Source organism: Mustela putorius, unplaced genomic scaffold, assembly GCF_011764305.1.
Source record: "Mustela putorius furo isolate JIRA1106 unplaced genomic scaffold, ASM1176430v1.1 tig00000580_pilon_pilon_pilon, whole genome shotgun sequence".
NCBI classification, from domain to species: domain Eukaryota; kingdom Metazoa; phylum Chordata; class Mammalia; order Carnivora; family Mustelidae; genus Mustela; species Mustela putorius.
In genome coordinates, this window is record NW_025421423.1 from 14639521 (window position 1) to 14654812 (window position 15292).

The window sequence follows — 15292 nt, forward strand, 5'->3', positions numbered from 1 at the left end:
TTTTCTTTCTTTCTTCCCTTCTTTTCTGATGGGCAGGCATTCTCAACAGAGAGAACTGTATTCTCTTAAAACATGAAAGGCAAGGACATAAGAGCACATGAACTATATGAGTGTATGTAACAAGTGAAAAATAATACCCCAAGGATTTTAAGATCTGGTAAGATCAAAAATAGGGAGATTTTAAAAATCAGGAATCCCTGGGACGCCTAGGTGGCTCAGTCACTTAAGCAGCCGACTCTTGATTTCGGCTCTGGACATGATCTCAGGGTCATGAGATCTAGCCCCCCTCCCAGAGAAGTCTGTTCCTCTGCCCTCTCTCTGCCCCTCCCCCGACTCAAGCACAAGTGAGCGCCTGTGTACGTGCACTCTTTCTCTGATAAATCAATAATCTTTACAAAAATAACAAATAAAATAAATAAAAATCAGAACTCCCTCTGGCAGTGTAGAGAGTTTTGGAGAACAGCTGGTGAGAAAGTCATGACAAGAGCTGAGCAGAGATGAAACTAGCACACAGCAGGCAGCAGGGAGAGTAGTTCTGGGACGAGACAAGAAGAGAAGGGGTATTATGGGGCTGGTATTAGCAACAGGGAAAAGGAAAGCTGGAGGCAGTTTATAACTGTACACTGACATGGCTAACAGAACCATCACAGCACTGACAGCGATTAAAGAAAAGGAACTATTTTTATGGGGAAAGATGGGACAGGCTGAGTCTGAAATCCTAACAGCAGCTCCCCACCTGTAAGGTCAAGAAGCAGTAGGGCTGGGGTTTAGAAGAGGTCAGGGCTGCAACAGAAAGGAAAATCTGAGACATAACCAGTTTCAAGTGAAAGCTGATCATTTACAATAGCATTTAACCACACACAGTGAAAGCAGTCAATGCCAAGGTCACTGGGATTTTATTTTGGAACCTACCCATAAGGCATCAGAAGGACATCGAGCATGAAGTCCAAAAGCAGCTGCACAGTCTTTGGTTTCTCAGCAAGATTAAACGGAGAAGCTGATTTTGATGATTCAACAGGGTATTTCATGTGAAAAAGGGTTGGTATTAAAAGATGCATTAAGCTGAAAAAACAATTACATTTATTGCAACTACTTTAAAAATACGGGTTTTATACACGTAAATAACAGACAGAACAAAAATCACATAACAAGAAGTGGCAAGTGTATCAAGGGCCACCTACTTTCAAAACCACCAACTTACAAAGTCCTAATCCAGGAACTGGCCTAGCTTTCTTTGTTACTGAAAACCCGGTACACTGAGTGATGACTGCCATTCAGCCAATCCGGCTCATCACCAAAAACACCGGGGAAAAAATTTGTACATAAAATGCCCTCAGAGTCAGTATCTAAAGTTACCAAAAGAGATTTTCTATTAAACTTTAGGTATAGTTCAACTTATATCATGTTCCTTCAATAAATTTTTTCTTTTCTACAGTTAATTTAAATAAAGTTATTCTAAATCTAAAGAAATTAAAAACCGATCAATTTAACCAATATTTTGAATATGAAAATTTCCAGTGTGAACTTATGTAACACAGTTTCAGTAACTCCTTCTTTCACTACACATGAAAACTTCAAAGAGTGCTTGCACTGTTTATTAACTTTATTTGTAAAGATCCATACTGTAGTCTCTCTTTTAAAAATACAAGTGCTCTAAAAAGCAAAGTAAAACCATCATTTAACTCCACCTTCCCTCCCCAGCTTGTGCACTCTTCGTAATGATGCTCACCACGATCAGGCTACACTACAGAACTCTGAGCCAAATCTGAAACTGAGGGTGTTATCCCAACCCTTTCCACCCCTCCAATACCCATATTAATATAAACAAGTGATCCGTTCCTTAAGAAAACGGCTCTAAAACTTCCTGTCCTCCAAGACAGAAATGTTTTGAGAAAAACCACTTTATAACTAAATTGTGCATTCACATGAAATTAGCCTCTTCAAAATAATTGACAAAATAAATGCATCTAGACTGAGAAACATGTTGTTAGCTCTGCACACCTTTCAATGTGCGCACATCAAGAAATCTGGTAATTACCAAAACAGTAACGTTGAGATAACACAGAAAACTCAATCATTTGTCAGCTAAATGAGCTCAAGCCTGCACATTAGCCCAAGCAAAACCAAATGTGGGACTCTACGTTTGAAAGGTCGCTGTTGAGTCGTGCAGGTGGGAGACAAGGTCACTGAGGACACCATACCTATCCTGCTGTGGCTGAGGCTTCCCTTCCATGGCAGTAAGGAGCGTGGGGGCCAGTTCACATTGTTTTTCCACGGGGAGGCGAGGATAGCCCATCTTAACATAAATTATAGTAAAATTCTAACACAATGAGAGAAAAGCAAGTGAGCATGAAGGAAATACTCTAGGATTTCAATGAAAACACACGGTTGATAACTTAGGGAGTTACATTATAACGAAGAAATCACATTCTCTCTCCATATGTTGATCACATGTTTATTATGGCTTGATAAACTCTGACATCTCAGAAAGAATTCCAGCCCTACTTATGTAAAAACGCTTGCTGTGAGATGTGCTTCATGTGAGAGTGCATGACCTAATCTAAAGCACTCAGGCATACATATATCAAACATCATGTTTTTCCACTTTAAATACATACAATTTTGTCAATTATGCCTCAATAAAGTTGGGGGGGGGAGAGAAAAGCACACAAAAATGCAATTTTCACTGAAAAGAAAAAGTCATCATTTGGCCTCTCTGAACCTCCATATTACACACTAGCATCAGGGCTCCCAGCTTGTTGCACCAATCCATTCCAGCAAAGAGGAGACCACCCGGGAAATCCTAGGCTGCCATTTCCCAACTGATTACTGCAACCGCCTTAGTACGTGCGGTGGCACTCTGGTTCCTCATTCCAGGAACTGACCAACGGATGACAAACCAAGGGAAACCGAGTGCTGTGGGCATGACACCGTCACTGGAATCCATATAAATGCTTGACTTTAAGCAAACTCATGAATGCATATCTGGATCTATGCATAGATAAAGATCTGCTTTTCCAAAGGATTCTTCGCTTTAGAATAGGCTTCACGAGGGTATTCTCTGGAAGACACTCTATTTGGCACTTTTCCTGGCACACAATGTTTCTATTTGCTGGAAGAAAGGAGCATCTGTAATGAAGCTGTTATGTCCAGAGCAGCCACAGAAAAGATATCTGGCCCAGTAGGTGGCTCCAAAGGTTTGGAATCCAGATGTCAGGTAAGCCTCAACAGATTCCGCCTCAATGATAGGAACAACAGAGCCACAAAATATCAGCTAACATCACGCGGCACCCACGTTTAAATACATCTACATTTCATGAAAATGACAATTTAACAGGAACATTTCTTACCAGGCTCCGTTACTTCACTTGTAAAAAGGATACCTTTCTGAATGTATTAGAAACAGAATTTTTAAAAACTCAGCTTCCTATCCTTGCCATTTATCCTTTCTTTTGCTTCTTCTATTATTGTTTCTTCATGCCCATATTGCATACTCCTTTCTTCTCTCTGTTCAGACTGGCTTCGTATAACCTTTTACGAAGAATCAAATCACTCCTCTGTATCAGCAAACCTGAGTAGTCATTTCACCAGTCTTCCTTTTGCCCAATGTAAATATCCATGCCTTATCCTGCTTCTACCACTTCAGTGGAAAAAACAGTCATTTGAAGAAAAACATCTTCTGTTTCCTTTAGAATTCGTCTAAAGTGAAATTCTAAACTTGCCCATATATTGATGACATCTAATAAATGTTAGGAGAGAACACTCACTGTGACAAAGGAGACTGCAGCAGGGTCCTGGTATTGAACCAATAGTGTCTCCACCGGGAGCTGTATTTTGGGGCGGCTTTTTATACGCTTATTCAGATGGACCAGCAGTTCCATTACCTAAACACAGAGAGAGATGAACTGAAATTATTGATACCTTTTTTTAAAAAAGATTTTATTTATTTATTTGACAGAAATCACAAGTAGGCAGAAAGGCAGGCAGAGAGAAAGAAAGAGAAGGAAGCAGGCTCCCTGCCGAGTAGAGAGCCTGATGCGGGGCTCGATCCCAGGACCCTGGGATCATGACCTGAGCCGAAGGCAGAGGCTTTAACCCACCGAGTCACCCAGGCACCCCGAAATTATTGATACCTTTAAAACAAAGTCATTTCTCAGCCATTACTTAGGTTGATGAATAGTAGCTACTTTGTTCTCTTCAAGGACATAAATGTGATATCCCAGAAACAGAATTACAGTATTAGGGTCTTGTTCTAAAATGCTGTGTCCCCCAAAGCTGGGATCCCATATGAGCCTATACTGAGGCACAGCCCCAGAACCTTTGTGAACCATGCCACGAGTGGAATGTGTCTCCCTAAGACTCATCTGTTGAAGCCCTAATCCCCAGTTTGATGGTTTTAGGAGGTACTTGGGTTTGCCTAGTGTCATGGCAGTGGGGCCCCCACGATGAGACTGGGTGTCCTAATAAGGGGATGAAGGGATCCGAGTCCTGCCTCTCGTCCCCTCATGAGGATGCAGCAAGGAGGCTGCCCTCTGTCGACCAGGAAGATCCCTCCACAAGGAACCCGACGTGTTGGCACCCTGACCTCGGACCCCCAGCCTCTGGAACAGTGAGAAATAAAGTCTATTCAAGGACCCAGTCTGAGGGCTTCGTTACAGCAGCCCAAATGGACTAAGACACACTGGGAACATGACAACACGAGAAACAGACAAGATACAGTGGGTTTCCAGAAAAGATTCTGCCAGATCAAGGAGGACTTAGGGAGGAAGTGACAGAACACTAAATCCTGACAACGAGATGAATTTCCAAGCAGAGAATCAGTCATAAAAAGGAATGACGTCTAAAAGAATATAACATACAGCATGTGACTGACACACAGAGTGATAAGAGATAAAAGCAAAGCCCAGATTATAAAAGGGCTCAGGTAAAATGCTGGAGAATTTTTACTGTAATCTGAGGGTCATCTGATTCTACCAAAGAGCTTTAAGTAACAATGAGCAGATCAAGTGGGAAAAGAGAGAAGAGAGACTTTCAAGTCAATAATTCCTGTGGGTAGGGGTGCCTGGGTGGCTCAGTGGGTTAAGCCGCTGCCTTCGGCTCAGGTCATGATCTCAGGGTCTTGGGATTGAGTCCCGAGTCAGGTTCTCTGCTCGGCGGGGAGCCTGCTTCCTCCTCTCTCTCTCTGCCTGCCTCTATGTCTACTTGTGATCTCTCTGTCAAATAAATAAATAAATAATCTTTAAAAAAATAATAATAATAATAATAATTCCTGTGGGTAGAAAGCAAAAACCACAGGCTTATGTCAAATGGCCCGATCTTACTCTAAGAGTGACATGATCTTGCTACGAGAGGTGAAGTAAGAAAGTGAGCATTGAAAAATAACATTTTTAGGGGCACCTGGATGGCTCAGTCAGTTAAGTGTCTGCCTTTGGTTCAGGTCATGATCCTGGAGTGCTGAGATAAAGCCCCACAAAGGGCTCCTTGCTCAGTGGGGAGCCTGCTTCTCCCTCTCCTTCTGACCCTCCTCCCTGCTAGTGCTCTCTCTCTCTCACTCTACCTCAAATAAGTAAATAAAAACTTCAGGGGTGCCTGGGTGGCTCAATCAGTTAAACATCTGCCATCAGGATCCCAGGGTCCTGAGATCAAGCCCTGCATCTATCCTACTACCCATGCTTGTGTTCCCTCTCTCACTGTGTCTCTCTCTGTCAAATAAATAAAAATCTTTAAAAAAAAGAAAAAAGGAAAAGAAAAGAAAAATAACATTTTTAGAAAGGCTTCCATGAGAAAGACTCAAGGATTTAAGTTATCTGTTCCACAGGGCTAGGCCTACACTATTCCCCATCATTTCTGTAATGTGTGTTCTAGCCTCAAAGCAAGTATTAAAGAGAGTTATAGGGGCGCCTGGGTGGCTCAGTGGGTTAAGCCACTACCTTCGGCTCAGGTCATGATCTCAGGGTCCTGGGATCGAGTCCCGCATCGGGCTCTCTGCTCAGCAGGGAGCCTGCTTCCTTCTCTCTCTCTCTCTGCCTGCCTCTCAGTGTACTTGTAATTTCTCTCTGTGAAATAAATAAATAAAATCTTTAAAAAAAAAAAAAAATAAAAAATAAAGAGAGTTATAGTGGGGCACCTGGGTGGGTCAGTCATTTAAGCGTCTGACTCTTGATTTCGGCCCAGGCCATGATCTCAGGGTGGAAGGATCGAGCCCTGTGTGGGGCTCTGTGCTCTGCACGACATCTGCGTGTACCTTCCCTGTTGCCCCTCCCTCCACTCGGATGCACTCACACTCTCTAATACATAAATAAATAAATCTTTTAAAAAAATAATTAACAAGGGGGCCCTGGGTAGCTCAGTGGGTTAAAGCCTCTGCCTTCGGCTCAGGTCCTGATCCCAGGGTCCTGGGGTCAAGCCCCGAGTCAGGCTCTCTGCTCAGCAGGGAGCCTGCTTCCCTTCCTCTCTCTCTGCCTGCCTCTCTGCCTACTTGTGATCTCTGTCAAATAAATAAATAAAATCTTAAAAATATGTATATAAATAAATAAATAACGAGAGTTGTAGGACTATTCCCGGCAACAACAAAAACCAAATGAATCTAAAGCAATAATGCAATGTAAATTTTAAGAGTAACAACAAATCTATAATCTATGTCTGTTTATTGAATAATAATGAAATAGCTGACATTTATCCAACAGTTTCTGTACAGAACACACTTCTGCATAGCACTCTGCATTTCCTATTGGATTCTTAAAACAACCAGAGAGATGATACTATCATTTCTGTTTCAAAGGTGAGAAAGCAGATGCTCAGGGGACTGAAGTAACCTGTCCAAAGACATAGAGCCATCAGGTGGCACAATCTAATTCCAGAGCGTCCTTTTAATCTTTCTGACTCTGACAGTTGAGCTCAGTTCATCTGAAGTGTCTGTCACCACGAGACAGCCTTAGAACCACTGATACCTCACAGAGACCTAGAAACTTGCATTACCATACATACTCAACTTCCTGACTCCAGACCTAAGATACAGCCAAAAAACAGGGAAAAAAATCAGGAGGAACCAGGCTCAAGAAACAGCCCTCTTCAGAGGCGCCTGGCTGGCTCAGTAAGTTGGGCCTCTGCCCTCGGCTCAGGTCGTGATCCCAGAGTCCTTGGATCGAGCCCCGAATCGGGCTCTCTGCTCAGCGGGGAGCTTGCTTCACCCCCCTCTCTCTCTGCCTGCCTCTCTGCCTACTTGTGTTCTCAGTCTGTCAAATGAATAAATAAAATCTTTTTTTTTTTTTTAAGATTTTACTTATTTATTTGACAGACAGAGATCACAAGTAGGCAGAGAGGCAGGCAGAGAGAGAGAGAGAGAGAGAGAGAGGGAAGCAGGCTTCCTGCGGAGCAGAGAGCCCGATGTGGGGCTCGATCCCAGGACCCTGAGATCATGACCCAAGCCGAAGGCAACAGCCCAAACCACTGAGCCACCCAGGCGCCCCAATAAATAAAATCTTAAAAAAAAAGAAAGAAAGAAAAGAAACAGCCCTCTTCAAACAATCTAATTTAGGCTGAGTCCTGGAAGGACTCTATGGGAAATCATTAGTGACAATCATGCCCATAATCACATATTCTCTTTTCATGTTTAATTTTTTTTTATTTTAAATAAATTAACGACTTAATTCTTCTAAAAATATAATCATATTAAATATTAATTTCCTAAGTTCGGTTATCCACTATCTAAAACCCTCTATAAACCCATAAAAATAAAAAAATTTAAAAATTAACTGAACCGACCTTCCGTGGACAACTAGGTAACTGTTAACCCATCAGTAAACCTACAGGATCACCAGCCTCAGGTTTATGGTATCTTGTCTATATCAGTTCTTACTACTCATGCATCTATATTTATTTATTCATTAATAAATTTTTAATTGAAGTGTAACACATAACTAAAGTGTACAATTGAGAGTGCACGGCCCAATAAATGTTGATAAAATAAGCACACTAGAACTCTAAAAGCCCTATCTGTACCCCATGCACCTCTGCTCGTTACCCCCCCTTCCTCCAAAAGTTACCACTATCCTGACTTCAAAAACCATTATTTTTTTTAAATTTTATTTATTTATGAGATAAAGTGTGATGAGAGAGCACAAGCTGGGGAAGGGGCAGGGGAAGAAGGAGGAGTAGACTCCCCGCTGAGCAGGGACGGCTCCCCCCAACCGATGCAGGGCTTCACCCCAGGACCCTGGGATCATGAGCTGAGCCGAAGGCAGACGTTTGACCAACTGAACTACCCAGGCGTCCCTCAAACACCATTTTTAAATTTCTGTAAATGGAACATATAAGGTGAACTCATGTGTCCGAATGTTTTATTCAACATCGTATCTGAGATTCAGCCATGCTGTTGCTCATAGCAGTTCACTTTCACTGTCCTAGTAAGGAAATAGCACAATTTCGCCACTCTTGTATTGATGGACAGATGATTCCCAGTTTGGGCTATTACGAATACTGCTATAAATATTCTCAGATATACCTTTAGTGTACATATATACATATTTCTGATCTATATAAACTCAGCACTGGATATGCATCATGGAATACGCATACAATAAGCTTTAGAGTATTTCTAAACAGTTATCCAAAATGGTTGTACGAATTTACACACCTACCTGTGAGAGTTCCAATCCAAACTTGTCAGTAAGTGGTACAGTCAGTCTTAATAATTTCTAGCTATTCTAGCTAATTCTAATTCTACATTTAAAGCTGGCTATAGGGCGCCTGGGTGGCTCAGTGGGTTAAGCCTCTGCCTTCAGCTCAGGTCATGATCTCAGGGTCCTGGGATCAAGTCCCACATCAGGCTCTCTGCTTGGCAGGGAGCCTGCTTCCTCTCCCTCTGCCTGGCTCTCCGCCTACTTGTGATCTCTGTCTGTCAAATAAATAAATAAATAAATAAATAAATAAATAAATAAATAATTTTTAAAAAATAAATTTGGCTATAAAGTAGAATTCTAACAAACTTTGTTCTCCTTAAAATAGCAAATGTACTCTAATGATATGTCACTAGAAATCTAAAACTTTTCTCTTACCCTCAATTTACCCACAAATTACCAGCTACCTTGCAGGATAGCCTGCAAAAATCACACAACTGAAAATCAATACAAGTTTTCATCAATCACAGAATTTCACACATCACAATTATTTATACATGAGCTTTCAAATTGCTGCCCACTGGAGTCCCTGTTTCCTCTGCCCAATGCCTAACCTCCTATCCCTCCTATCACTGGGTGCACTAGGTGGTCCTCAGCTCCCTGAAGTCATCCCATGCTGTTCCAGCTGAGAACATCTGCACAATCTGCTGTGTCTTATATGATCTCCCCATCTTTCTGTCTGGCTACTCCCTACACACCACAGAGGCCTTCCTTACACCCCACATTCAGTTGAAATCAAGTCCTCAAATATATTCTCCCATAGAATCCCTTTCTATCTTGGCACTTACTATAATTTATAATTGGATGCTATCCGCCTCGTCGTTTAATGCCTGTCTTCCCAACTAGATGTTTCTTTCATTCACTAGCGTGTCCCTAACACCTGGCATATACAGTAGAAAACACTTAGTATTTGCCAAATGAATGATGAGAGGGAGGAAGCTAAATAAGTCAACAGAAACCAACTCACGAAGGGCCTTTTATTATCCCTTGCTTTCCTGAGGGTACCGGAAGGCCACAGAGAAGTTTCAAATAGGACGGCGACAGTATCAAATACACATGTATTCAGCAAGGCAGGATACTTGTCAAATACCTGTCAAATACCTGATGAGAATGACCGGGCTCTTCCCGCAAACATAACAGACATTCTTAAAGAGACTCTTTGTCCAGTGAACCAAAACTGGGCCTCAGAATCCCTCTCAGGGCAGACCTCCAAGGATCCATTGCCAATCAATCAGAGTAGCCCAAGCAATGAAATCTGATGACAGCTCTAAGACCTGAAGGTCTAGTATAAATACACCAGAAGACTAAGGAACTACTTTAAAAAATGAAGGGAGCAAATGCTCCCTGCAGAACATTTAGGTTAAAAATGAAAATCTTGAGGGGCACCTTGGATGGCTCAGTCAGTAGAGCAAGCAACTCTTGTCAGGGTTGTGAGTTCAAACCCCACCAATGATGTAGAGATTACTTAAAAATAAAATCTTAAAAAAAAAAAAAGAAAGAAAAAGAAAATCTTGGCACACCTGGGTGGCTCAATCAGTAAAGCATTTGCACCTTGGGTTCAGGTCACCGATCCCAGGGTCCTGGGATTGAGCCCTCCCTCCTCATCAGGGAGTCCGCTTGTCCCTCTTCCTCTGCCCCTCCTCTCGCCAGTTCATGCTTTCTCTCTCTTGCTCTCTCTTTCAAATAAATAATGATCATTGAAGATTACATCAAAAACTAATGATGTACTACATGCTGGCTAACTGAACATAATAATAAAAAAAATGCTACACCTGAAAATAATATTACACTGTATGTTAACAAACTGGAATTTAAATAAAAACTTGAAAAATTAAAAATAAATGAACAAAAATAAAAATAAAATCTTAAAAAAAGAATCTTGATGTGATAGTTACCCAACTTTTGGTGACAGTACTTTCCACAACGGGAGCTGTACAGTATCTTGCTTTTTTAAAAAATTATTTTGCTTCATCTTCATAAAAGTTGTATTCATAGTCAGCCATTGTTAAAGAATATTTTTGCCCCATTACCACCTCACTTTCATATCGGAATCAAGGGCATGGATTTTAGATCAAGCCTCTACATATTCAGAATGATTATCTCAATTGTATCATCTGGAACTTATGCCAAGTGTACAGTTGGTACTAAATGCAGCTGTGCTAAGCATAGAAAAGCTACTTTTAAATCATGTAAGCTGGTCCCAGACTTACTCTCCATTTTGAAAGCCCAAAATGAGATCATGAACCTAGATTTCAATGGTGAGAACAGGAAACTCACTTCATAATATATACCCATTTACTCACCATTTAATCCCCCCAACTGTCCGAACATGCTTACCTTTTTGCGTACTCCTTCTTGGGTGCTGGACAGCTTGAGCAAAACAGGAGGAAGGAATTTAGATATAATATTCTGTAATTGTTCATCTGTTTCAGCATGGCCAAGTCGTAAAAAGACCCGTTCAAGCTGATCTATAATATAAGAAGAAAAAAAGAAGAACTTAACATATCAAACACAACCAAAACTAAATATTTTTATGGTTTAACCTTTTTTCTGTACTGCAGATCATTCAATCATGATTAGCCACAACTAGCCCTGTATGCAGAGGACTGATATACTAGGAAACAACACTAAAAAAGGCTTACTACCTAATTACACTTTCTTGCAACTGTCCTGGTCATTTAACCCCCAAAAGAGAAGAAAACAAAGCCAAGAATATCAAAATTCTCTCCTACATACAGTTATCCCTTTCTTCTAAAGGGTTTGCATACTGAAAAGAATACAAAAATTCTGAAGAACTCTTCTAGATCTAGCTAGTGGAGGGAAGGAGAACTTTAATCCGACACCGAGGACAGTATCTATTTGGTGAAGCCGCCTTACTGATGAAGGTTCTCCACGGACAGAACCACTGCCCACTACTGTGGTGGGATTACCTAACCAGGATGAGAGAGACCGGTTTCAACCAAGAGAGCCTCCATGAGAGATACATGTACACAGCACCACCGTGATGCTCCCAGCAAAACCCAGACTGTGACAAAGTACAGAACAAGTAGCCAGACCAGTCCAACAGAAGGACAGGGAAGGGAAGGGAGGGGAAGAGAGGGGAGGGAGGGGGAGGAGGGGAGGGGTTGTGACGGGGAAACCTACCATTTACCACTGCTCAAAATATTTGATTTTAAGGAAATACTGTTCATTTCTTAGGTGTAATAATGGTATTGTGGTTTATGTTTGTTTTTAAAGGTTCTTAGAAAAGTTATCCCTGATGATTGAGGAGACTTCTAGGCAGGCTAGAAATGTCTGTATCTTGTTCTAGGTGATGGTTGCAGGGATATATATCTTGTAAAAACTCATCAAGCTCTCTACTTTCATACTTTATTATACCTCAATGTAAAATTTTATTTAAAAGAGTCTTTATTTTTTAGAGATCAAGACTGAAATACCCACAGGTGAAGTAATAGTTACAGGGATTCACTTAAAATAACCAAGGGTGTACTGGAAATTTGCTAGAGAGTAAATTTCAGATGCTCTCACAACACACACACACACACACACACACACACACAAGATGACTATATGAGAAGATATGTTAATTAGCTTGACTACAGTAATCATTCCACATGTATGTATATATCAAATCATCACACTGTACCTCTTAAATACATACAATTTTTTTTAATATAAATAAGGTAATAGTCTCATTTGGGTCCTTATAAAAAATACTAATCGGGGCAGAGGGATGAGGAATGGGGAGAGGCCATATAAATGAAACCAGTATTGGCCACTAATTGATTAACTGCTCAAGCAGCATAACAGATACAGAGAATTTGCTCTTTTGTGTATGCTTGGTATTTTCCATAATTTTTTAAAGACACACACACACAGAATACAGAGGTAAGACATTTTGGTAGCAACAAGCATACCCTGAACCCAAATCTTGGTTTTTAGATTATCATTCGCCAAAAAGAGGAAGCAGGCTCCTTGAAAAAATGACAGATTCTGGGGCTGGAGCAGTGAAAAAGCAAGATGAACCTGAAGCATCTTGTAATGCTAAAAAGAAAATGGGGCCTGTAACATGTTGAAGGTCTCCAGGAGACCCCCATAAGAGTTCCAACATGGACAACGTGAATAATTTGAGGAACAAAATAAACAGAACAGTACTGGATTATAACCCAGAGTATAAAAATTAATCTACATGAATCCATGCTGATGTAAATAAATTACTAAATGATTAAATTCAATGGGGGAAAAGAAACCTCTTTCTTCTGAAAGAATTCTAAGTGTTACCTGTAGATACCTCCCCCTGCAGGAGGTACAACTTCATTTCTGCCTCCACCCTGTCTGAGAAGGTGGACTAGGTTTACTGAGTTGCTTCCAAAGAATAGAAAAAGGAAAATGTTAATGCTACAGTGGAGATGCTTGATAAATACTATCTTTACCAAGTGATGAAAGTTACCACCATGACTGATGTCACATGGCTATCATGATCCCTGATGTGACAAGGGCACTGCACCTCTGCGGTGTTCTTTGAAAAGCCCCAGACCGCCCCCCCCAATCTAATTATCAGTAAAACAACTAGAAAAACCCAAACTGGAAGAACTTCTATGGGACACCCAGCCAGTACCGCTCAAGACTTCCTTTTTTTTTTTTTTTTTTAAGATTTTATTTATTTATTCATGAGAAACAGAGAGAGGCAGAAGGAGAAGCAGGCTCCCGACAGAGCAGGGAGCCCGATGCGGGACTCGATCCCAGATCCCAGGATCATGACCTGAGCCAAAGGCAGACGCTTAACCATCTGAGCCACCCAGGTGCCCTCAAAACTTTCAAGACAGTGAAACACGGGGAAAGACTAAGACACTGTCACAGACCAGAAATGAGAGGAAGACAACTAAGTGCAGTGTGGTGCCCTAGGTCAGATCCCGGAAGAGAAAGAGGACATTAATGGGAAAAAGTGGTGAAATCCAAATAAAGCCTCAAAGTTTAAATTTTAAGATGATAATAAAGGAAGAAGAAAAGAGTAAGGAAGAAGGAAGGAGGGAAGGCAGGCAGGATGGCTGTGAGATCAGCAGACCAGATGCTTCTATACAGTGGCTGTGAAATCAGTCCACAATATTTGTGCCAGTTCCAGGAGGCTCGGCCCTAGTGCCTCACAGATCTCAGGGCAGCAAAAACTGTCCACGGATTTTACCTAGAGAAACGATGGAGAATTGTTCTGGGGAAGAAGGCAGAAAGTTGAATTTATAACAAACTGATCTAGAGAATCTGTACCAAGATTTAAACAACCAAGTGATATTGGCCTCTTTCATTTTTTTTGTACAACTGTTCAGTTTCTTCTTATGTTTCCCCACCATAGTGCCTAAACTTTCTTCTCTCCCTCACTAGGAAAGAAAATGTAGCATCCTCAATGCAATAAAATTATTTATGATGGAACTACGGGAATGGCAAAAGGGCACCAAACCTTATGTGGGACCCCTCCCAAACAGGCCAAGTGTGCCAGAGGAAGAGTCAACCCTCCTACAGCCTTTGAGGAGCAGCAGTGTAACACTCTTATGCCATCTTTCGTACACAATGTACTTTAAATAAAGGTAATTAATCACATTCAAGCTTTATTAGAACAAATGTAAATAAGTGCTGATATAATCAAGTAGTAAATTTATCAACCTGTTAAAGCTAACAAAATAAAAAGTAAAGATTTAGCAAGAGTACGGTCTCTGAATCCAATTTTTAGAGGCACAGTAAGAATCTGCTGTGGACACCTGGGTGGCTTAGCCAATTAAGCGTCTGCCTTCAACTCATGTCTCAGTCAGGGTCCTGGCATAAAGGACCACGTTGGGCTCCCTGCTCAGCAGAGAACCTGCTTCTCCCTCTGCTTCCCCCATCCCTGCCCCCGGGCTCATGCTCGTGCTCTCTCTCAAATAAACAAATCTTTTTTAAAAAAGTTCTGAACTCTGTGCCCTTAACCTAAGCCAGGAAACAACCTCACAAAAGTGACAAAGGCAAATTAGGCCCAGGACCCCCAAAGTGTCTGTCTATTCAGAAACAAGGAGGGCTGCAGCCAAAAGTTCTGAAAATTCAAAAGGAATCCAAAACTCAAATCCATCTTTCACACAGACTGAGTTTTTCGTGTAGGAAGTGAAATCCTCCAGGTCATCACACAGTATCTGAGATACGACAAACACTACTTCAGGGTTCCATCCTCTCCACAACTACGACATTATTCACTGCATACAAACTCATATCCAATTATTTTCACTTATGAGAAAGAGACATTGCCGTAACCTCAGACAATCACTGTTAAATGTGGAGGCTATATTCTGAGCTATTACTTCTGGTTCATAAAACTAACATATTTTAACCTAAAAACTGAAATATGACATATAGTATTTTACAGTTTGCCTTTCTTTTTCCTTTTGATTCATACAAGTTCTTTACCTTTGAAGCATATAGGTCTCAGAACTTTTTAGATTTAAGAATGATAATATAGTATATATACTGCGTATTTCAAATAACCCTATCTACCCAATGGGTTCTAGAGCAGTACCTGTAATCAAATACATTCATATTTCTGTAATAAAACATATGGGCAGTCACACTAAGTGGGATAATCAAATATTATAAAG

The 15292-nt window shown here is 41.0% G+C and overlaps 1 protein-coding gene across 5 annotated transcripts in view; it reads right to left on the reverse strand.

Annotated features, from left to right (window-relative positions):
* The window catches only part of ECPAS (Ecm29 proteasome adaptor and scaffold), a 98150-nt gene that overhangs the window by 61640 nt on the left and 21218 nt on the right, over window positions 1–15292 (reverse strand). For all 5 annotated transcript variants that reach the window (XM_045081698.1, XM_045081697.1, XM_045081696.1 and 2 more), the window contains 4 exons: window positions 11016–11146; window positions 3768–3884; window positions 2202–2320; window positions 913–1062 (listed from right to left, as the gene is read on the reverse strand). In XM_045081698.1, the coding sequence (XP_044937633.1) occupies window positions 913–1062; window positions 2202–2320; window positions 3768–3884; window positions 11016–11146 (517 nt within the window). The remainder of the gene's footprint in view (window positions 1–912; window positions 1063–2201; window positions 2321–3767; window positions 3885–11015; window positions 11147–15292) is intronic.